The 19,346-nt window shown below is 44.5% G+C and overlaps 1 protein-coding gene across 9 annotated transcripts in view; it reads left to right on the top strand.

The window, feature by feature from the left end:
* The window catches only part of STAT3 (signal transducer and activator of transcription 3), a 75,072-nt gene extending 55,878 nt beyond the window's left edge, over positions 1-19,194 (top strand). For 3 of the 9 annotated variants that reach the window (XM_072780613.1, XM_072780614.1, XM_072780608.1), the window contains exons 9-24: positions 827-985; positions 1,115-1,207; positions 2,260-2,319; positions 5,888-5,917; positions 6,017-6,110; positions 6,215-6,262; positions 9,311-9,394; positions 10,436-10,534; positions 10,634-10,769; positions 11,570-11,622; positions 11,839-11,933; positions 12,053-12,192; positions 12,693-12,905; positions 16,069-16,111; positions 16,395-16,507; positions 17,166-19,194. In XM_072780613.1, the coding sequence (XP_072636714.1) occupies positions 827-985; positions 1,115-1,207; positions 2,260-2,319; positions 5,888-5,917; positions 6,017-6,110; positions 6,215-6,262; positions 9,311-9,394; positions 10,436-10,534; positions 10,634-10,769; positions 11,570-11,622; positions 11,839-11,933; positions 12,053-12,192; positions 12,693-12,905; positions 16,069-16,111; positions 16,395-16,507; positions 17,166-17,221 (1,516 nt within the window). In that variant the 3' untranslated portion in view covers positions 17,222-19,194. The remainder of the gene's footprint in view (positions 1-826; positions 986-1,114; positions 1,208-2,259; positions 2,320-5,887; positions 5,918-6,016; positions 6,111-6,214; positions 6,263-9,310; positions 9,395-10,435; positions 10,535-10,633; positions 10,770-11,569; positions 11,623-11,838; positions 11,934-12,052; positions 12,193-12,692; positions 12,906-16,068; positions 16,112-16,394; positions 16,508-17,165) is intronic. The other 6 variants (XM_072780615.1, XM_072780609.1, XM_072780616.1 and 3 more) reach the window with 4 other exon arrangements.
* The last annotated feature ends 152 nt before the right edge of the window (positions 19,195-19,346 follow it).

The following is a 19,346-nucleotide window of genomic DNA, read 5'->3' as shown; positions in this document are numbered from 1 at the left end:
TACACAGATAGTAAGTGACAGAGCTAGCTCAAGCCCATCCTCTTGGGATGTCTAATTGCCTACACTTCCCACATTTTGGTACAAGGATGGGTTAGGATAAAGGCAGTACCACATTTCATATTTCATGTTCTCCATACCTGAGTTTGAATGCTTGTCACTTTCTTTCTTTTTTTTTTAAGATTTTATTTATTTTAAGAGAGAGGGGGAGAGAGAGAGAATATAATCGAGGGGGAAGGGCAGAGGGAGAGGGAGAAGCAGGCTCCCCGCTGAGCAGGAAGCTCCACCCTGGGCTCAATCCCAGGACTCTGAGATCATGACTTGAGCCAAAGACAGATGCTTAACCAACTGAGCCAGCCAGGTACCCTTTCTTGTCACTTTCTGATGATTATTCTATTCCTGCTTCTTAGGGATATAAGTTTTAACACTTCTTCCTCTATGCCAGCTCTTTTTGAAATGTTAAATTTTAAGAAGGAACTGTTAAAACACAAAATCCCTATTTCTTATTTTTATTTATTTATTTATTTACTTACTTACTTACATAAGCGCTGCACCCAACATGGGGCTTGAACTTATAACCCCGAGATCAGACGGCACATGCTTTACCAACTGAGCCAGCCAGGTGCCCCCCATTTTTTATTTGATATTGCTGAATGATACACTCACAAGTGATAAATGTTACGTTATACCACAATAAAAAAAAAATTCCCCCTTTCTTATCCGAAGGGACTACATGGTGGTGTTTATATCTGTGGGCTTCCCTTCCCCTTCTCCAGCTCACCGGTGTGCACTCACTTAGTAACTGGTAGCTTTCTCATTTTATTGGCAGGATAACCTCATTAGCAGAGTCACAACTTCAGACCCGCCAACAAATTAAGAAACTGGAGGAGTTACAACAAAAAGTGTCCTATAAAGGGGATCCCATCGTCCAGCACCGGCCAATGCTAGAGGAGAGGATTGTAGAGCTGTTTAGGAACTTAATGAAAAGGTAACTTCGAATTCCGGTTCCTTTCCCTCATCGCTCCCCACCCCACCACCTCCTTTGCTTTGAGGCGTAGAACGAAAACCAGTTCACTGCAGAGTGTATATGTGGACTGCTGTCCTCTTTGCCTTTCAGTGCCTTTGTGGTTGAGCGGCAGCCTTGCATGCCCATGCATCCTGACCGGCCGTTAGTCATCAAGACTGGCGTCCAGTTCACTACCAAAGTCAGGTGGGCCCCATATTTCCTCTTTTGGTAGATATTTTATTTTTTAAATAAATGTTATTTATTTATTTATTCATGAGAGACACACAGAGAGAGTCAGAGACATAGGCAGAGAGAGAAGCAGGATCCATGCAGGGAGCCTGATGTGGGACTTGATCCTGGGACTTCTGGGATCATGCCCTAGTCTGAAGGCAGACGCTCAACCACTGAGCCACCCAGGTGTCCCTGGTGGATATTTTATTGAGAGATGTTCTTAGGATGAGAGCCGAGTTGATGGCCAGAGTTTTCCTTTCTAGGCCTCACGGGTGGTAGTATAGTGGGTATGGAATTTGCTGGCATAATATCGTATCAATTTGCTTCTTAATTCTCCTGTCAAAAGCTAAGGAATGATTACCTCTTTTTGAGGTTACATGAATATATTCCTACAATTTCAGGCCTATAGTCTTGGGCCATTGTGTCTCCTTCATCCCTGCAACAGAGGCATACTAATGCTGGTTATGTTCTATCCTTGGTGCCTACTTTTCACTACGAATTTTAGGGGAAAGAGTAAGGCATCGAGATATAGAAGCTAAGAGGCCATAGAGCAGGTGGGTGGTGGGCCTGCAGGGTGGGGTGTGACTTTCACACCCAAGTCAGGACAGGTATATTGGGGTTTGGTCTTCTGCAGTGAAATTTCCCTCTTTAGAAACTGGGTGTTAGGTTTCAGGCTTAACAGAAAGCATACCAGCTGCAGAGCGCGTGTTCCTGTAATAATTCTCATGAAACGACTTTCATTATCCTTTTGTAAATCTCATACAACTTTGTCCAAGTTTGTGGTTTTTACGCTTTCTATCAGTAACAATGGGCCTGAAGGGGTGATACTCAGTGTAAGGTCAAAGATGTCACTAGTAGGAAGAGGAATCTGGGATTGTGTTTTATTCACCTTTTAGAAATGAAGGGTTATGAATTCTGTATTCCTTTGAGTAGGAGTTAGTGGTGGAGCCTATTGACTTGTTTTTAAAACTGATATATTTTTTTCTTTACTCAAAAACTTTCCCTCCCACTTTCTTTTGAAATAGATTGCTGGTCAAATTCCCGGAGTTAAATTATCAGCTTAAAATTAAAGTGTGCATTGACAAGTAAGTACTCTGTATGTTAGCTTTTTTTTTTTTTCTTTTTTCAAATGAGGGACAGAAATGAGAACTTGGATAATTATCATGTGAACTTAGAGGCTTTATCTCCATTTGGGGATCTTCATTTTTTGAATAGAAGTTTTCAAAAGTCTTGCAGTTCATTGTCATTTGCATGCCTGAACAAAAAACCACAAAGCTGGTGGTACAGATATGAGTTGTGATTGCTATTGTGACCCTGGGTCCTCCTTTTTCTTTAATTTTTTACCTGCAGACTTTTATTATAAAGATGTTGATCCTTCTTGAGAAGGTTAATGTGGCATAAGCAAAATACGTATAGAATTTCTTAACTCTTGACTTGCTCTTCAAGCTGTATCTTAGATGAGAAAAATAGCCAAACATTGTTTCTTTAAAGGATTTATTTATTTATTTATTTAAAATTATGGTAAAAATTTTAACATAAAATTTACCATTTTAATCATTTATAAGTGTATAGTGTTACATATATTCACATTGTTGTGCAACGGATCTCCAGAACTTCATCTTGCAACATGGAAACTTTCCAACCATTAAATAACAAATTCCTGTTTCCCTGTCCTCCCAGCCCCTAGCAACCACCATTCCACTTTCAAAAAAAATTTTTAATGAATAAAGATAAATAGGAATGGTGTAGGAAGATGCCTTGCCAGATACTAAAATGTATCACAAAGTTTCAGTTACTATATGAGTGTGTTACTAGGGCAGGAATAAATTGATTGATCATTAAAACAAAACCTTATGTCCAGAAATAGACTTCAAATTTATAGAAAGAATTAATATACGTTTAAAGTGATATCTCAAATCACTGAGTAAAGGATGGATTATTTAGGAATTAATTATGGGAAAACCTGATACTGAGGGGGAGGTGGAGGATTTGAATGATAAATTAATGTTTTATTTTTTGTTGTCCATCAGATGTATTTATATGTTTAATGATCTTAAAAGCATAGGTGAATGTGTAATATAATGATGGTAAAATCGCAAAATGGTGGGACCACTTTGGAAAAGACTTTGGCAGTTTCCTACGAAGTTAAACATGTACCTACCCTGTGAGCTTACTATTCTATTCCTAGGTATTAACCCAAGAGAAGTGAAAGCATATGTCCACACAAAGGGCTATACACAAATGTCCGTTAATAGGTGAATGAATTTTAAAAATGATAATTGAAAAAATAGGTGAATGAATAAACAGTTTGTGGCATATGTATAAACATACACTAACCATACCACTGGAGCTTCATGATTTGTGGTATATCTATAAATGGAATATCAGGGCAGCCCCAGTGGCACAGTGGTTTAGCGCCGCCTGCAGCCTGGGCCGTGATCCTGGAGACCCGGAATCGAGTCCCACGTCAGGCTCCCTGCATGGAGCCTGCTTCTCCCTCTGCCTATGTCTCTGCCTCTCTCTCTCTCTCTCTCTCTCTCTCTCTCTGTGTGTGTCTCTATGAATAAATAAATAAAATCTTAAAAATAAATAAATAAATAAATAAATAAATAAATAAATAAATAAATAAATAAAATATCATTTACCGATAAAGAGGAATGAGCTACTGACAATTGCAACACATAAGAAATCTCAAAATAATTACACTGAATGAAAGAAGCCAAACCAAGAAAAGTACATACTTTAGTTTCCATTTCTATAGAATTCTAGAAATGCAAATGAATCTATAGTGATTGAAAATAGATCAGTGGTTACCTGGGGACAGGTGGATGGAGTGTGGGATTTGGGAATGGATTACAAATGGACTTGGGGAAACTTTGGTGATGATGGATATGTTCAATATCTTGTTTAGGCTGATGATTTCACAGGTATTTATAACACGTATAGATATGTCAGACCTTATCCAAATACATTTTCAATAGTGCACTTTATTATTCATCATTTATGTATCAAAGCTATAATACAAAAAGTTTTTTTTCTAAAAAGGAAATCTAAGGGTGCCTGGGTGGCTCAGTCAGTTAAGCTTCTACCTTCAGCTTGGATCATGATCCCGGGGTCCTGGGAACAAGCTGCATGTGGGGCCCCTTGCTCAGCAGAGGGTCTGCTTTCCCTCTGCCTGCTTGTGTTCTCTCTCTCTCTCTCTCTCACTCTCTCTCTCTCTCTCTCTGTTAAATAAATGATTAAAATATTTTTTTAATAAAATAAAAAGGAGATCCAGGTGGAAAATGAGGGGAATTTCCTGGTAAAAGGACTCTTAAGTTTTAAAATGTGATATAGGGAAAGATACCTTCTAAATGGTTTAAAATTTGATCTATTTTATTTATTTATTTGAGAGAATGAGCACTCTTTTGAGAGTGACAGAGAGTACAAGCAGGGGGAGCAGCAGAGGGAGAGGGAGAAGCAAGCTCAATCCCAGCAGGGCTCAATCCCAGGACCCTGGAATCATGACCTGAGCCGAAGGCAGATACTTAACCAACTGAGCCACTCAGGCACCCCAGAATTTGATCAGTTTTAATCTGTAAGCCCACATGAAATGTTTTATTTAATAAATGTGTAGATATATTAGTACATATATAGCAATGGATAAGCACTTTTAAAACTACTAGAATAACAAAAAGAAGAAAGGAAAAAAAAGAAGAAAGGAAAAGACTGAAAAATGTGACTATATAAAAAAATATAGGGACACCTGAGTGGCTTAGCGTTTGCGCATCTACCTTTAGCTCAGAGTGTGATTCCGGAGACCCGGGATTGAGTCCCACATGGGGCTTCCTGCATGGAGCCTGTTTCTCCCTCTGCCCGTGTCTCTGCCTCTCTCTGTGTGTGTCTCTCATGAATAAATAAATAAAATCTTAAAAAAAAAAACAAACCCTATATATTCAAACACATAGAGCTGAAAGATGGTGGATGTAGTGGGAGGACTGTTTCCAGCTAACATGAAATGGGATGATCTGAGTTGTGGGTAATAGTAAACCTTTACAGAAAACCCAGTGTGGCTTCATTAATAAGGAAATTTGCAGCCCAGTGTAACTGGAAATGCAGAGTGAGGGCAAGTTCCTGACGGTGAGATTAGTGACTCACTTATGTCACCCAGGACCCAGAAACTTCCGTCTGCCTTCTCTGCCATCATAAGTATCACCAGCTTTGTAAGGTTTCCTTCTGAGTTGCAGTATGGTTGCTTGTAGTAGTTAAGAATCCATGCTTCCTTGCTCATGTTCAGTTGAAGCTATGGAAAGTAAATCCACCCTGGGTTGTAATTCCTTCCAGTCTGCATGAGACAGGGTAGGTACATCCTCACCCCAGGAGCACTGCACTGTAGACATGCTGTGATCTGATGTGCTTAATGATCAGGATCCCCTGGAAGGATCCTGAACAGGATACTTGAGCAGAACCAAGGGTCTATTGCGAAGGAGGAGTTGACGCCGGGTAGGTATGTAGAGGGTTGTCGTATTTCATATATGAAATGTAGTTGAATTGTTTACAGAAATTCCTGGGAGAACAGTGATTTTTCCAGCAAAGTAAATTATAGTATTCAAAGTAGACTTTTTGAAAAAACACGGAGCCAGTTTTATTAACACCAGTTTATATTCTTAACAGAGACTCTGGGGATGTCGCAGCTCTCAGAGGGTAAGTTCAGCCCAGAGGCTTCCTTTTGATCTATTTAATCTAACTCTGTCCTCTGGCTACTCAGTCACCTGTGTGGTTGGTTTTTCTCCTGTGATTCAGATCTCGGAAATTTAACATTCTGGGCACAAACACAAAAGTGATGAACATGGAAGAGTCCAACAACGGCAGCCTGTCTGCAGAATTCAAACACCTGGTATGAGGCAGAAGCCTGGATCCTGGTCTCCAAGGGCCTCTGGCAGAGGGAGAGGGTGGTAGTGGAGAGCCTCACATGACTCAGGTGCTCTGCTTTTCTTACAGACCCTGAGAGAGCAAAGATGTGGTAATGGGGGCCGAGCCAACTGTGATGTAAGTTTTCTTGGGAATGAAAGCCAACTGGGAGGGTTTTCTTTGATGGAAAGAGAACAGGTGCCTTCTTATTGCCCAGAATTGGAGATACTGACCCATGGTGAAGCTGTAGTCATACAGAAAAATCATCACAGGTCAAAATGACATAGTCAGAAGTCACATCTGCTATGGAGTTCTCCAGCTTAGAGCATTTCCTTGAGTGTCTCAGGAGTTGGCGGGAGTTGGCTCATCTTTAAGGAGTGGAAAGTCCCTGGCTGACTTACCCACACCCATTTAATAGAAAAGAAGCTTTCCACCTTGCCTGGGGCTTTCCAAATTCCCCTTCCAACTTCTGCCAGCAGAGGCTGCTTGGCTCCATTTTTTAGTGACCTGTTTTTCTCACTGAGATGGCATAGAAGGTTGTAATAGATCAGAGTTAAACATCTAAGAAAAAGAAAAAGAATCAAACTGGTCCCCCTATTTCTCTTATTGTCTTCCTCCCTTGGATTCAGGTTATTGGATTCTTAGTGTCAAGAATAAACTTTTAAAAAAAGAAATAGGTAAATGTGACCAGGAACTAGTTTTTAATCTTTTTAAAAGATTGTGACACCCTGTTCTTTTTCTTTTCTTTTTTTTTAATATTTTATTTATTTATTTGAGAGAGAGAGAGAGAGAGAGAGAGAGAGAGAGGCAGAGACACAGGCAGAGGGAGAAGCAGGCTCCATGCAGGGAGCCCGACGTGGGACTCGATTCTGGGTTTCCAGGATCACACCCCAGGCTGCAGGCAGCACTAAACCGCTGCACCACCAGGGCTGCCCCCCTGTTCTTTTTCTGATGTTTATGCCCTGGGCCATTTTTCCCTTCTCTAAAATATAGAATACCTTAAAAAAAAAAGTGAATTTATAGTACTTGACTATAAAGAGTGATCTATGTGCAACAACATAGAACAATGTATGTGGCATATTTGTTTAGAAAAAGCAAGATGCAGGCACCTGGCTGGCTCAGTGGGTAGAGCATGAAACTCTTGATCTCAGGATTGTGAGTTCAAGCCCCACACTGGGTGTGGAACCCACTTAAAAGAAAAAAAGAAAAAACAAGATGCAAGATAATTTGAGTAGTATATTGGTGTATCTGTTTAAAAAGTATGCTATACTTTTTTTTGTCTATTCATGTGTGCATCACAAAGTTCTCAAGGAACTTTGTATACTGAACAGTGTTTATGTATTTTTGTAATGCTGTTAGTATCCAAGACTATTCTATCTCTGCAATATCTGTATTTTTACACTGCATGTATATTATTTTTATAGTGTAAAAAGTGTTTTAAAAATGAATTGGAAAAAAAACGAATTGGAATTGTGTTTCTGAGAATTCACTGGAAGTCTTAGTGAAAATTAGGTTGCTATATTGCTGGTGGGAGTATAAATTGTCACTTCAGAAAACAATTTGGCATTATAACAAATGAACATACCCTATAAACCAGCAATGCCACTCCCAGGGTGTTTTTTTTTTTTTTTAAGATTTTATTTATTTATTCATGAGAGACAGAGGCAGAGATACAGGCAGAGGGAGAAGCAGGCTCCATGCAGGAAGCCCAATGCAGGACTCAATCCCAGGACTCCAGGATCACGCCCAGGTCCGAAGGCAGGCGCTAAACCACTGAGCCACCCAGGGATCCCTCCCAGGGTTTAACAATAGAGAAATCTTTGCACATATGTACTAGGAGACATGTACGAGATGTCACAGCAGCCTGATGGTAGGTCCTAAATATAAACCATCATCACCACTAGAGTAGCTAAAGGATTTGCGGTAGAGCCATATGGTGAAATGCTATAGCTGTGAAAATGAATTACCAGCATATTCACACAACCATGGACACAAAAAGTGAGGCATGCAGAAGTGAGTCACTAACACATAGTATGTTTCCATATGTAGAAGATTCACAAACATCTAAAACTAAACAATGTATACATTATGTAGCGATATAGATATGGTAAAGCCATAAAGAAAAGCTAGGAAAAAGGGGCTCCTGGGTGGCTCACTTGGTTAAGCATCTGCCTTTGGCTCAGGTCATGATCCCAGGGAACTGGAATCTAGCCCTAGGTCGGGTTCCCCACTCAGTGGGTAGCCTGCTTCTTTCTCCCTCTCCCCCTGCTCATGCTTTTTGTCTCACTTCCTCATTCTCTCTCTCAAATAAAAAAATTTTTTGAAAGGAAGGAAGGAAGGTAGGCAGACAGGCAAAGCAAAGCAAAGCTAAGCTAGGAAATGATAAACCCCAAAGACAAAATAGCAGTTACATCTAAGGGAGGAGGGACAAGGATGGGAAGTGCACCCTGGGAACCTCAGTAGTAATGATCTTTTCCTTAAACTGGATCATGGGTATAGGTGTGCATTGTTTTGTTTTGTTTTGTTTTGTTTAAGATTTATTTATTTATGATAGAGAGAGAGAGAGAGAGGGGCAGAGACACAGGAGGAGGGAGAAGCAGGCTCCATGCCTCGGAGCCCGATGTGGAACTCAATCCCGGGACTCCAGGATCGCGCTCTGGGCCAAAGGCAGGCGCTAAACCGCTGAGCCACCCAGGGATCCCCTGCATTGTTTTGTTATTCTTTGTGCCTTGCCCATCTTATAAATAACCTATTGGGTCTGTACCATTATAATAAAACCTGTAAAAGATGAGGTTGAAGGGATGCCTGAGTGGCTCAGTGGTTGAGCGTCTGCCTTTGGCTCAGGTCATGATCCTGGAGTCCTGGGATGGAGTCCCACATCAGGCTCCCCGCAGGGAGCCTGCTTCTCCTTCTGCCTATGTCTCTGTCTCTCTCGCTCTGTGTCTCTCATGAAAAAATTAATAAAATCTTTAAAAAACAAAAAAGATGAGGTTGAAGATCATAGCACTTAGAGTTGAAGGGCATATGTACTGAGAGTGGTCTCCCTGGCTGCGTGTCCATGGCCTCCTGGTGGATTACCCTTCATGGTATAGTGTGGCTGTGGCATGTCACTCTCCTCAGCTGTGGCTGTTAGTATCCAGGACTGTTCTCTCTGAGGAAGGGGGTGTGTCCTTCTTGTTATTGTAGGCCTCCCTGATTGTCACTGAGGAGCTGCACCTGATCACCTTTGAGACGGAGGTGTATCACCAAGGCCTCAAGATTGACCTTGAGGTAAGTTCTGCTGCAGAGTCGGGACAGGGCTGTCTGCAAGGGTGATTCAGGACAAGAACTTGTAGTTGGGATTTTTTTCTACAGAAGGTAGAGTGATGATGACTCTTTGCTCAGCACTGTGTTTGTTTTCACTTGTTTTTCTCCAAAAACTCCAGAGTATACCAGTAAAGTTTTGCGTGGGTGCTTAGAAGATGCACAGTTGACCATCAAACAACACAGGTGTTAGGGGCATCAACCCCCTGCCCAGTTGAAAATCTGTGTAACTTTTGACTCCCCCCGCCAAACTTAACTACTAGTAGCCTGTTGCTGACTGGAAGCCTTACTGATAACATAGTCTATTAACACACATTTTGTATGTTTTATATATTCCTATGATAATGTAAGCTGGAGAAAAGATAATATTGCTAAGAAAATCATAAGAGAAAATACATTTACAGCACTGTACTCTATCAAATAAACCAAATCATCCACGTGTAAGTGGACTTACGTAGTTCAAAGCCATGTTGTTCAAGGGTCAACTATAAAGTCAGCTTTCAGCAAACTTGATATGAAAATCTGCATTTAAAAATTAGAGTTGACTTTATAAAGTTTGAGCAAAACAGTCTTTAGACTTAAACCAATGTCTTTAGGATACAGGAAACCATGGCATTTGCATTCTGTTTTACCAACTTTCTTGATTTTAAGTTCAAGATATACGCAAAGAAAGCTTTGTCTTTGACTACTGGGAGCTCTCTGTTTAATGGGTAAATGTAGCTTCAGTTCTCAGAGAATGCCTTCCAGGTTTTCTAAATGTGGAATCTGTGGACTGTGAGTCTGACTTTGAGCAAGTCTGATTTTCAAGTTCCTGATTATGTCCTGTGACCCATGTTTGGCATTCTTTCCACTCTTGGTGTTGAGCTGACTCAGCCACACTCCTCCCCAAAAGTTGACAGTAGGTGTGGTTCATGGCACATCCTTTTATTCCCAAACGTGCAGTTATGGCTAAAGAGATGTTCAAAACTGTGAGGGTCCTCCCCAATTCATTCTCCATTTTCTCCACAGACCCACTCCTTGCCAGTTGTGGTGATCTCGAATATCTGTCAGATGCCAAATGCCTGGGCATCAATCCTGTGGTACAACATGCTGACCAGCAACCCCAAGGTAGGTGCCCGTCCTCTGGAAACCATTGTTGTGGTCCCTCGTGTAGGTCATCAGGCGCCGCTGTCTCATCCCAATGAGCAAATATGTCATTTTGAACAGAACGTGAACTTTTTCACCAAGCCCCCGATTGGAACCTGGGATCAAGTGGCTGAGGTGCTGAGCTGGCAGTTCTCCTCCACCACAAAGCGAGGACTGAGCATCGAGCAGTTGACTACGCTGGCAGAGAAACTCTTAGGTTAGCATTTTCCCTCTTTTCCCTGCTGCCCTCCTCAGAGAAGGAATCTGGCCCGTGGGGCTATTCATTCAGGAAAATTTGCTGAGCAAGGCACTGTGCTGGGGTCAGAAAAACATGTGCTCCAGCAGTTTTGGGGGGCGAGTGGAAGGATGCAGAGGCAGCTTGCCTCATGGTCGTCATTTCTGAGGTAAGAGGCAGATTTCTTTTCTCTTGGTGGCTGGACTCCTCACCCCGTTCAGAGCACAGCTTCATCTAACCTTAGGAAGATATTTTTTAAGTGCATGTTAGAAGGTGGAGATGAAAGCTTGACATCCATGTCTGTTTCTTCAATAAACTGGAGAGGCTTGTTTTTTATGTTTTTCTCCTGAAAAAAATTTCATGCACTATTTTACATGCTACCTGGACTATAAGTAGCTTTATCCTGTGCTGTCCCCAAACTTGCCCCTCTAATTCTGTCAGCTTATTACTGTGTGCTGCTGGTCCCCTGTCCACCACACAAGACCAAGAAGAGGTGGTATGTGAGTAGCAGGGAGAGACTTGGTATGTCATCCACCACCTCTGCGAGGCTAAACAACCCCTCAGGTGATCAAATGATGATGGGGTTTTGTGAGGGTGTAGGTGTGTATACGCACGTATGTGCACATACATGCCCTCTACTGTAGGGACCTGCAAACACATGAAAACCGATGGTTGCTCGGCCCATTGTGGGACAGATATGTGTGAATGTATGTTGTGTTACAATCCTAAGATCTTGATTCAAAGCTGAAAATTACACTGTTTTATTTGTTCTTTTCCTTCAGGACCTGGTGTGAACTACTCAGGGTGTCAGATTACGTGGGCTAAATTTTGCAAAGTAAGCTATTTTATTAAATCCTTATGGATTGGGAGTGGGAGTGAATGCACACCTGTGAGGTTGTCCTGGATGGCACTGGGCTTGAAGACTCATGGTCTGGAGGCCAGTAGGACCTACTTGAGGGGAGATGGGCCTGGGGATTTTGGTGGCATGGTGCCCCTGGGAAGGAAAAGACTGGAAGGGTAGACTTGGCTTTCCCATTATTCTTTTCTTTAGGAAAACATGGCTGGCAAAGGCTTCTCCTTCTGGGTTTGGCTAGACAATATCATTGACCTCGTGAAAAAGTATATCCTGGCTCTTTGGAATGAAGGGTAGGTTGAAACTTTTGTGTCTGGTGGAGTGCACATGTGTAACAAGTCACTTGCTCCCTCAGCAGGCTGGTGGTGGGGACCCTATCAGCTCACATCTGGTTGCTCTTCTTTGGCTCCAGATACATAATGGGTTTTATCAGTAAGGAGCGGGAGCGGGCCATCCTGAGCACAAAGCCCCCAGGCACCTTCCTGCTACGGTTCAGTGAAAGCAGCAAAGAAGGAGGTGTCACCTTCACTTGGGTGGAGAAGGACATCAGCGGTAAGTTTGACTCTCACCCACCCCACCTAGTGGCAGTTGCCTCCCCGCCTTGGTTACTACTAGTTTCAAGCACCTACTGCCCCCTAGTGGGCAGAGATGGCTTCACACTCCCCTGTCATGGGCTTGTAAAATACTTCAGTGACTTCTTTTCTCCAAATTCTTTCAACTGGAGGATTGTTTGCAAGTTTTGTTTTGTTTGCTCCAGGGTCTAATATTTGCCTAGCAGTTTAAATCTCATTCTTCATCTCCTTGCTTACCTACCCTGTTAATATATCTCACACGAGTAGTTTTCAGGTATATTGCCTACGACCCAACTGGGTAGTCTCTCCAGAAGCCAACTGAACATTTCCATAGTGCCAGGTTATTGAACAGGATATTCAGGGCTCCGGAGCTAGGTTGGCATAAGTCTTTCCCTTTCGAGGAAAAATAAATCAGGTTGTTTTCTCTGAGATTACCTGGCCATAGGTTCCCTTATCTTCCCTTACAATATCCCATGACAGGTAAGACCCAGATCCAGTCGGTGGAACCATATACCAAGCAACAGCTGAACAACATGTCGTTTGCTGAAATCATCATGGGCTATAAGATCATGGATGCTACCAACATCCTGGTGTCTCCACTGGTCTATCTCTACCCCGACATTCCTAAGGAAGAGGCATTTGGAAAGTACTGTCGACCAGAGAGCCAGGAACATCCTGAAGCCGACCCAGGTAGTTGTTGATTTTCCGAGGCTGGCATTTAATTCTGGGAAAAGTGGGAAATTGCAGGATCCCAGGCGTACAAACAGGTAAATGCCCAAAGAGTCTGGTGATCTTTATTCCTCTTTGTGGGAAAGAACTTTGTAATGAGTGCTTTTTTGGGGTGGCTGATGGGGTTGGAGAGAGGAGAGGAGTCAGAGTCACTTGTCTCTGCCCCACAGGGAACCTGCCAGACTAAAGGGAGAAATAAGCACATACACACCCAAACATCTAAATTGCCACCAAGAAAGAGTGAGAGTGAGGACAGGACTCTTTAGTAACAGGATGTCCAGCCAGCACCACACTTCTTACACGGTAGCTGCTGGAAGGTTTGCGACCAGACTTGAGTCTAGTGTATTTCCTTTTCCCCATCACTGAACAATGTGAGCAGTGTCGAGTGGGATGGAGAAAAGCTTTCTGGAGGAAATGAGTGTTAGCAGCACTGAAACGTGGTTTACGGTTTATAAGCAGAGGCAGTGGGGGAGTGGTGATTGAAGGGGAACCTATAACCGGTGGGAGGGCGCAGGATGGGATGCAGAGTGATTGAAATAAGTGGTTGTGTAATGTGCAAGAGCACAGGTGTTTCTGTAAGTCTGTAGACATTGTTCCACAGTAAGTTTGTAAGGGTTAGTGTTGTCATCAGTGCGGAGGGGGGGCTCTGCTAGTCTGTCCCATCCGAATTTGCTTCTTTGGCTCCCTGGGTTCTTCTCCATCCATATCCTGATGGGGAATCTATGATTTGCCATTCTTTGTTTTTATTTCACTTCCCTTAATAAGAGAGCCTTCTGGGGGCTCCTTAAAGTCATCCTTTGAGGGTAGCTTCCCTACCCCAGTTGCTTTTGGAAAAACTGTTTTTATGTAAGGACCTCAAGCACGCACACACCCACCTTTTCCTAGGAATCCCCTCTGAGGAATTTCTTGGGATGGGGGAAGACTGGGACTTGGAAGAGGGAATTTGAGTTACTTGATAATTGGCTTCCCTCATTTCTCTGCTCTAGTGCTGGGTTTTGTTCATACTATAGGAGAGCTAACTCTCACTTCCTGTCTGCTACTTATCTTGCTTTGCAGCCGTGCTTCAGTTGGGAGATCTGTTTATCAGCCTCGACACACTACTCTTTGTTCCTTTTGCAGAGGACATTTAGGTCCAAGTGCTGGTCCTTTGGCTCATTTTGCTTTCATGATCCAAGTTCCCAATCTGAGGCCATGCCCTCCATTATCATCAGCCATCCTGCGTGACCGGGAGGCAAGGTCCTTTCCTGCCTATAGTCACCGGTGTTTTCTCAGGGGCAAGACTCCAGGCATGAGAAAGGAACCAATTACTTGAGTGCTCTGCCCACCTCCTGGGGAGGCAAGTGTAGGCAGTGGGCACTGGAGGGCTTGGTGTGGTGGGAGCATGACGAGGGGATGGGCCCAGTGCTACGGGAGTGCCTGCATTAAAGTGGGAGTCCTCTGGGAGATGGGTCTGTGCCCATCATTTCCTCTTGATTTCCATTATGAAAATATTTTTGTCCCCAGGGACAGATCATCTTCCCAGGTCTCTTCTTTCCTCCTTACTTCTCCACCAGACCCCTCAATGGCTTGAAGGAGAAAGTCCTCTCTTAGAAACAAAAGCCCCCTTACCTTACAAAATGGATGAAGTATGTTGACAACCTTGTACGCAGCCATAGCTCCGCTTCGAGTCTGGGCTCTCCTCTGTTTCTGGTCTTGCTGAATCTCAGGCCGAGGCTCATTTTCTCTGCTATCTGATCACTGAGGAACTAAATCCTTTTCTGTCAGGGATGTCAGCTCCCCTCAGGTCTATGCCACAGTGGATTTATGACACCAGAACCCTGCCTGGGTAGTGTCTTTGGATTCTGCACCATGTGAATCTATTTCTTGGCCCCAGATAACCTTGGAAGGCAGTCTAGTGACCCCCTGACAATGGCTTTTCTCAGATTGTCAGCATACTTTCTGCCTCCTTAGTCTCTCTATAAACCACAAGCTTTACAGTTGTGCTGCTCTTGGCCCACCCCACACCTACCCCACCCCTGGCTCACACCTCCTAAGTGATTTGCTCACCTGAATCCCTCAGATTTCATGCCAGTGTCTCCAAGCTCCTTGACCTCTTGGTGTAAAGATTTAGCACCTAAATTCATTTATTCCAGTCCTCACATTTCTAACTACGGAATAAGAATTATAAATGACCGGGGCGCCTGGGTGGCTCTTGTCAGTTAAGCGTCTGCCTTTGGCTCACGTCATCATCCCAGGGTCCTGGGATCGAGCCTCGCATTGGGCTCTGCTCAGTGAGGAGTCTGCTTCTCCCTCTCCCTCTGCCTATTTGTGCACACATGCATATGCACTCTCTCTGTCAAATAAAATGTTTAAAAGATAAATTATAAATGACAGAGATGGGCACCTCCCTCTTCCCCTCCCTTTTAGAGGAGAAAGTGCTTTGCCCTGGGTGTCTTAGCTGTGGGAGACATAATGAGGCCCCCTGTCTTCAGCCCAGAGTGGATGGTACTGCCACACCAGGCAGGCTCCCTTAAGAGAGAGGCTGCTTTTTGTGTGATTTCACTATCCAAATGGGGAGTTACTAATATAGCTCATCTGAAAAGTAGTAGAGGCAGATGGATGCCCATTAGGAATGAAAGGTGTGACTCTGGGCCTTTCCGAACAGCACGAGCAATTTCCCCATTCTCTTCAAGACTTGGTGACTTTGGCATCTGAGCAGGACTGTGGTATCAGAGCCCAGACAGGATAGGCTCCAATCCCACCTGCAGAGACGTTATCTAAAAGACTCAGCCAGGCCAGAACACAGTCCTCAGATCACATGCAGGCAGGTCAGTGCTCACATCATCTAGGGAAAGAATGAACGCAAGGTTCTAGGCTCAGGTGGGACCAGGGTGTGCTGAAAAGTCTCTGCACGTCAGGAAGGCTTTATGGAAAAAGTTCACCTGCCAAGCTGCAAGCTCCTCGCTGGAACCCCAAGTCATACAGGGTGGTGGGCGGGCAGCCCTGAGGGGAGATGGGGTTCAAAACAACCTCTGCTCCAGGATGAGGTGAGATGCATGTCAGCCAGCGCCGTGAGGCAGCCAGCTTCCTCCTGCCCTCTACCCACAGTGGGGTCGCAATTAGTAAGTCCCACTTCTCTTCTTCCCAGGTGCTGCCCCATACCTGAAGACCAAGTTTATCTGTGTGACACCGTAAGTGGCTTCCCTTCTCAATTTGGCCTTCATTTCTGGTGTCCTCAGTTATCCTGGGAGTAGGACACTGGGTGAGAGCTACCCTGTGAAGGGCCCGAATGCCCTGGGCTCTGTGTAGTACTCAAAGTGATCTTGCGTGTTTAAAAAGCTTGAGCTTTTATTTTTCTGTTGGAGACCAGAGTTTGATGGCTTGTGTGTGTGTGTTTTGTTCTTTTTTTTTTTTTCTCCATTGTGTCTTGTCAACCCGGCCCTTTCCCCTCCTGCTGCTCCCCATTTCCTACAGAACGACGTGCAGCAATACCATTGACCTGCCGATGTCCCCCCGCACTTTAGATTCATTGATGCAGTTTGGAAATAATGGTGAAGGTGCTGAGCCCTCAGCAGGAGGGCAGTTCGGTGAGTGTTTGGTGACAGACTTGGGCCTTAGGAGGGAAGTCTGTCCCCTTTGTGTGGCCAGCCAGCCCAGAGCTGGCCCCCCATGCACTGGTAGAAAGAGGCTGTACAGCAACACTTTCCCTTAGAAACCAAATGCGCACCATGCCTGTGAGTGCAAATTTCCTAGTAGCAACATGGGAAATAGCAATAAGAAACAGTGAGGTTAACGTCAATAATATCTTTTCTGTAACCCAATAAATCCCCAATACTAGCATCTTAACACATAAGAAAAAGTTAATGAGGTTTTTTGAGGGGGTACTAAATCTTTGAAACCTGCTGGGTGTTTTACAGCAACGACCCATCTCGATTGGCACTAGCCACATTTTGATGTTCAGTAGCCACCTGTGGCTCCAGGCTGCCGCATTGAACAGGACAGCTTTAGATCTTCTTTACACATGGACAGTGAGGAACAAGTTAAGGGATGAAGGGGACTGAGCCCTTCCAGAAGATAAGACCCTGTAGGGAGGAGAGTCCATCTGGATTATCGGGCCCCGTCTTGGCCATAAGCGGCAAGGACACTGGATGGTTGTGGTGGCAGTGGTGGCCAAGCCTCAGGAGTGTGCCCCACCAGCTGTTGGGCTCAGGCATCTGAACGAGCTCTCCCGGTCTGTCCCCCCAGAGACCCTCACGTTCGACATGGAGTTGACCTCGGAGTGCGCTACCTCCCCGATGTGAGGAGCGGCGGGCTGAGGCTGCAGAGATTGGACGGAGGCACCTACCTGTGTTCCATCACCCCTTACACAGCCAACCCCCAGATCGTCTGAAACTCCTCTAACTTTGTGCTTCCAGATTTTTTTTTTCAAATCTCCTTCTTCTGCTATCTTTGAGCAATCTGGGCACTTTTAAAAAATAGAGAAATGAGTGAATGTGGGTGATACGCTTTTACCTAAATGCAAATAAGAATGTGTTCTCAGAGACTGTGATCAGGGGATGTGGAAGAGGTGGCAAGAGGGAGAAAAAGGAAATGTTCTGGTCTTTTCTTGCTCCCCCGCCCTCCTTTCTCGGCAGCTTTGTGTTGTTAGACAAGTGCCTCCTGGTGCTCGCGCATCCCTCTGCCTGTCTCTGTAAGCTAATGCCTCTAGCTACATTACTCCTGGCATTGCACTTTTAACCTTGCTAACATCCAAATAGAAGATAGGACTTTCACAGCCCCTATAGGTTTCTTTTTAAATTAAAAAAAAAATTAAAGGGCAAAAAACACTGTATCAGCATAGCCTTTTCTGTATTTAAGACAAGTCAGTAGCCTTCTTGGTGCTTTAGGCATTCAGCTTTCTTCAGGCTGATAATTTATAGAAATCCTGAAATGGGCTTCAGATCCACCCCTTAAAAGACATCTGAAGCTGTGGCTTGGCCTTTGGTTTTGAAATAGGAAGGTTGAAGGACAACCTGAACCTAGACCTTTTTTTAATAAACAAAGTTTTGTTTTGTTTTGTTTTCCCCTTTACTGTGTTGGCCTATCAGTTGGTAAGGCTGGGCAGAGGACCCCACCCCATCTCCCTGGACTTCCGCTCCTGTTCCAGAGCCTGGGTCTTGCCTCTGGGTGCCTTATAAAGGATGGAGTGATCCTTCCTTCCTCCCTGTCCACCTGACCCCCCCACTCCTCGTGTAGGGCTCCTTCCAGTGTCTAAAGGTCCCTTGTCCTGTTTGCTTTGGGAATCCTGGAATGAGAAGGTGAGAGTTACAGGTTGACCACCACAGACTGTGGGGCCCCAGCCAAGGGTCTAATTGAGCTCAGGGAATACGGTTCTTATCCCGGTTTCTTGGTGATTTCCCGAGGCACCTCTAATCACTTCTTCACTTGGTTAACCCAGGGGCAAAGGCTGACTGATAAACTCGAGGTCTATCCCTTGTGTGAGGGAGTGTGTACCCTGGCCTCCCCCCAGTGCTGGTGACTGTCTCCTCCCCACTGGGGCCTCCCAGATGAGGCACAGCAACTCCCGTTTACTGTGCATTTCAGAACACTGAGCGGTCTCCAATATTCAGGCCTCCTCTGACCCAGAGGCCTGACTAGATTGTGTGGTCCGGGACCACCTTATCTGGGTTGGTCAGAGTTTCTGTGTTGTTTGTTTTGCCCATACTCACCAGGTTCAGAACTAAAGGGAATGAGGACCTTCTCTCCAAGACAAACAGGGGTTGCACTTGGCCATCCCTGTCCTTCAGCCTAGAAACGGTAGGTAGTACAGAGCTCTCCCTTCTCCAGCAACTCTTCACAATAAGCTTAACTCAGAAACTGAGAGAAGATTTAGATTAGAGGGACCTGGGGCAAGGATCCCGGCTTCTCTGGAGCAGATATTATAAAGTTCATGGCTTTGAGGTAGCATGTGTATCTGGTTTAAACTCTGAGTGTAGCAAAAGTTCTGAGAGGCTTCGAGACTTGTTCTGACCCCTTCCCTCCAAGCATCGAGCCCTCCAGGACCTGCCCACCTTCTCTCCACCGTCTCCCCCTGCCCACCCCCAGCCCAGCTGAAGGGTTCCCATAGATGGCTCCACCTACCTGCACAGTGGTTTGTGTGCTGCTGTCCTGGTCACCGCATCAAATTCCAATGTATACTTCATAGTGTAAAAATTTATATTATTGTGGGGTTTTGTTTTTGTATATTGCTGTATCTACTTTAACTTCCAGAAATAAAAGTTATATAGGAACCGTCTGCGGGTGTGGCAGCTCTGTGTCTGGCTGCTGGAGATGCTCCCCCTCACTCCACCCCCTTCAGCTCTGAGCTCTGAGGGGGCCTTACCCCCAGGCCGAGCCTGGGTCCTGACAGGAGTTGAGTGCCCCTGGCTGCTGGTCACTGTAGCCCAC

Source organism: Canis lupus, chromosome 16 (assembly GCF_048164855.1).
Source record: "Canis lupus baileyi chromosome 16, mCanLup2.hap1, whole genome shotgun sequence".
In the NCBI taxonomy this organism is placed as follows: Eukaryota; Metazoa; Chordata; class Mammalia; order Carnivora; family Canidae; genus Canis; species Canis lupus.
This window is presented reverse-complemented; position numbering and strand designations above follow the sequence as displayed.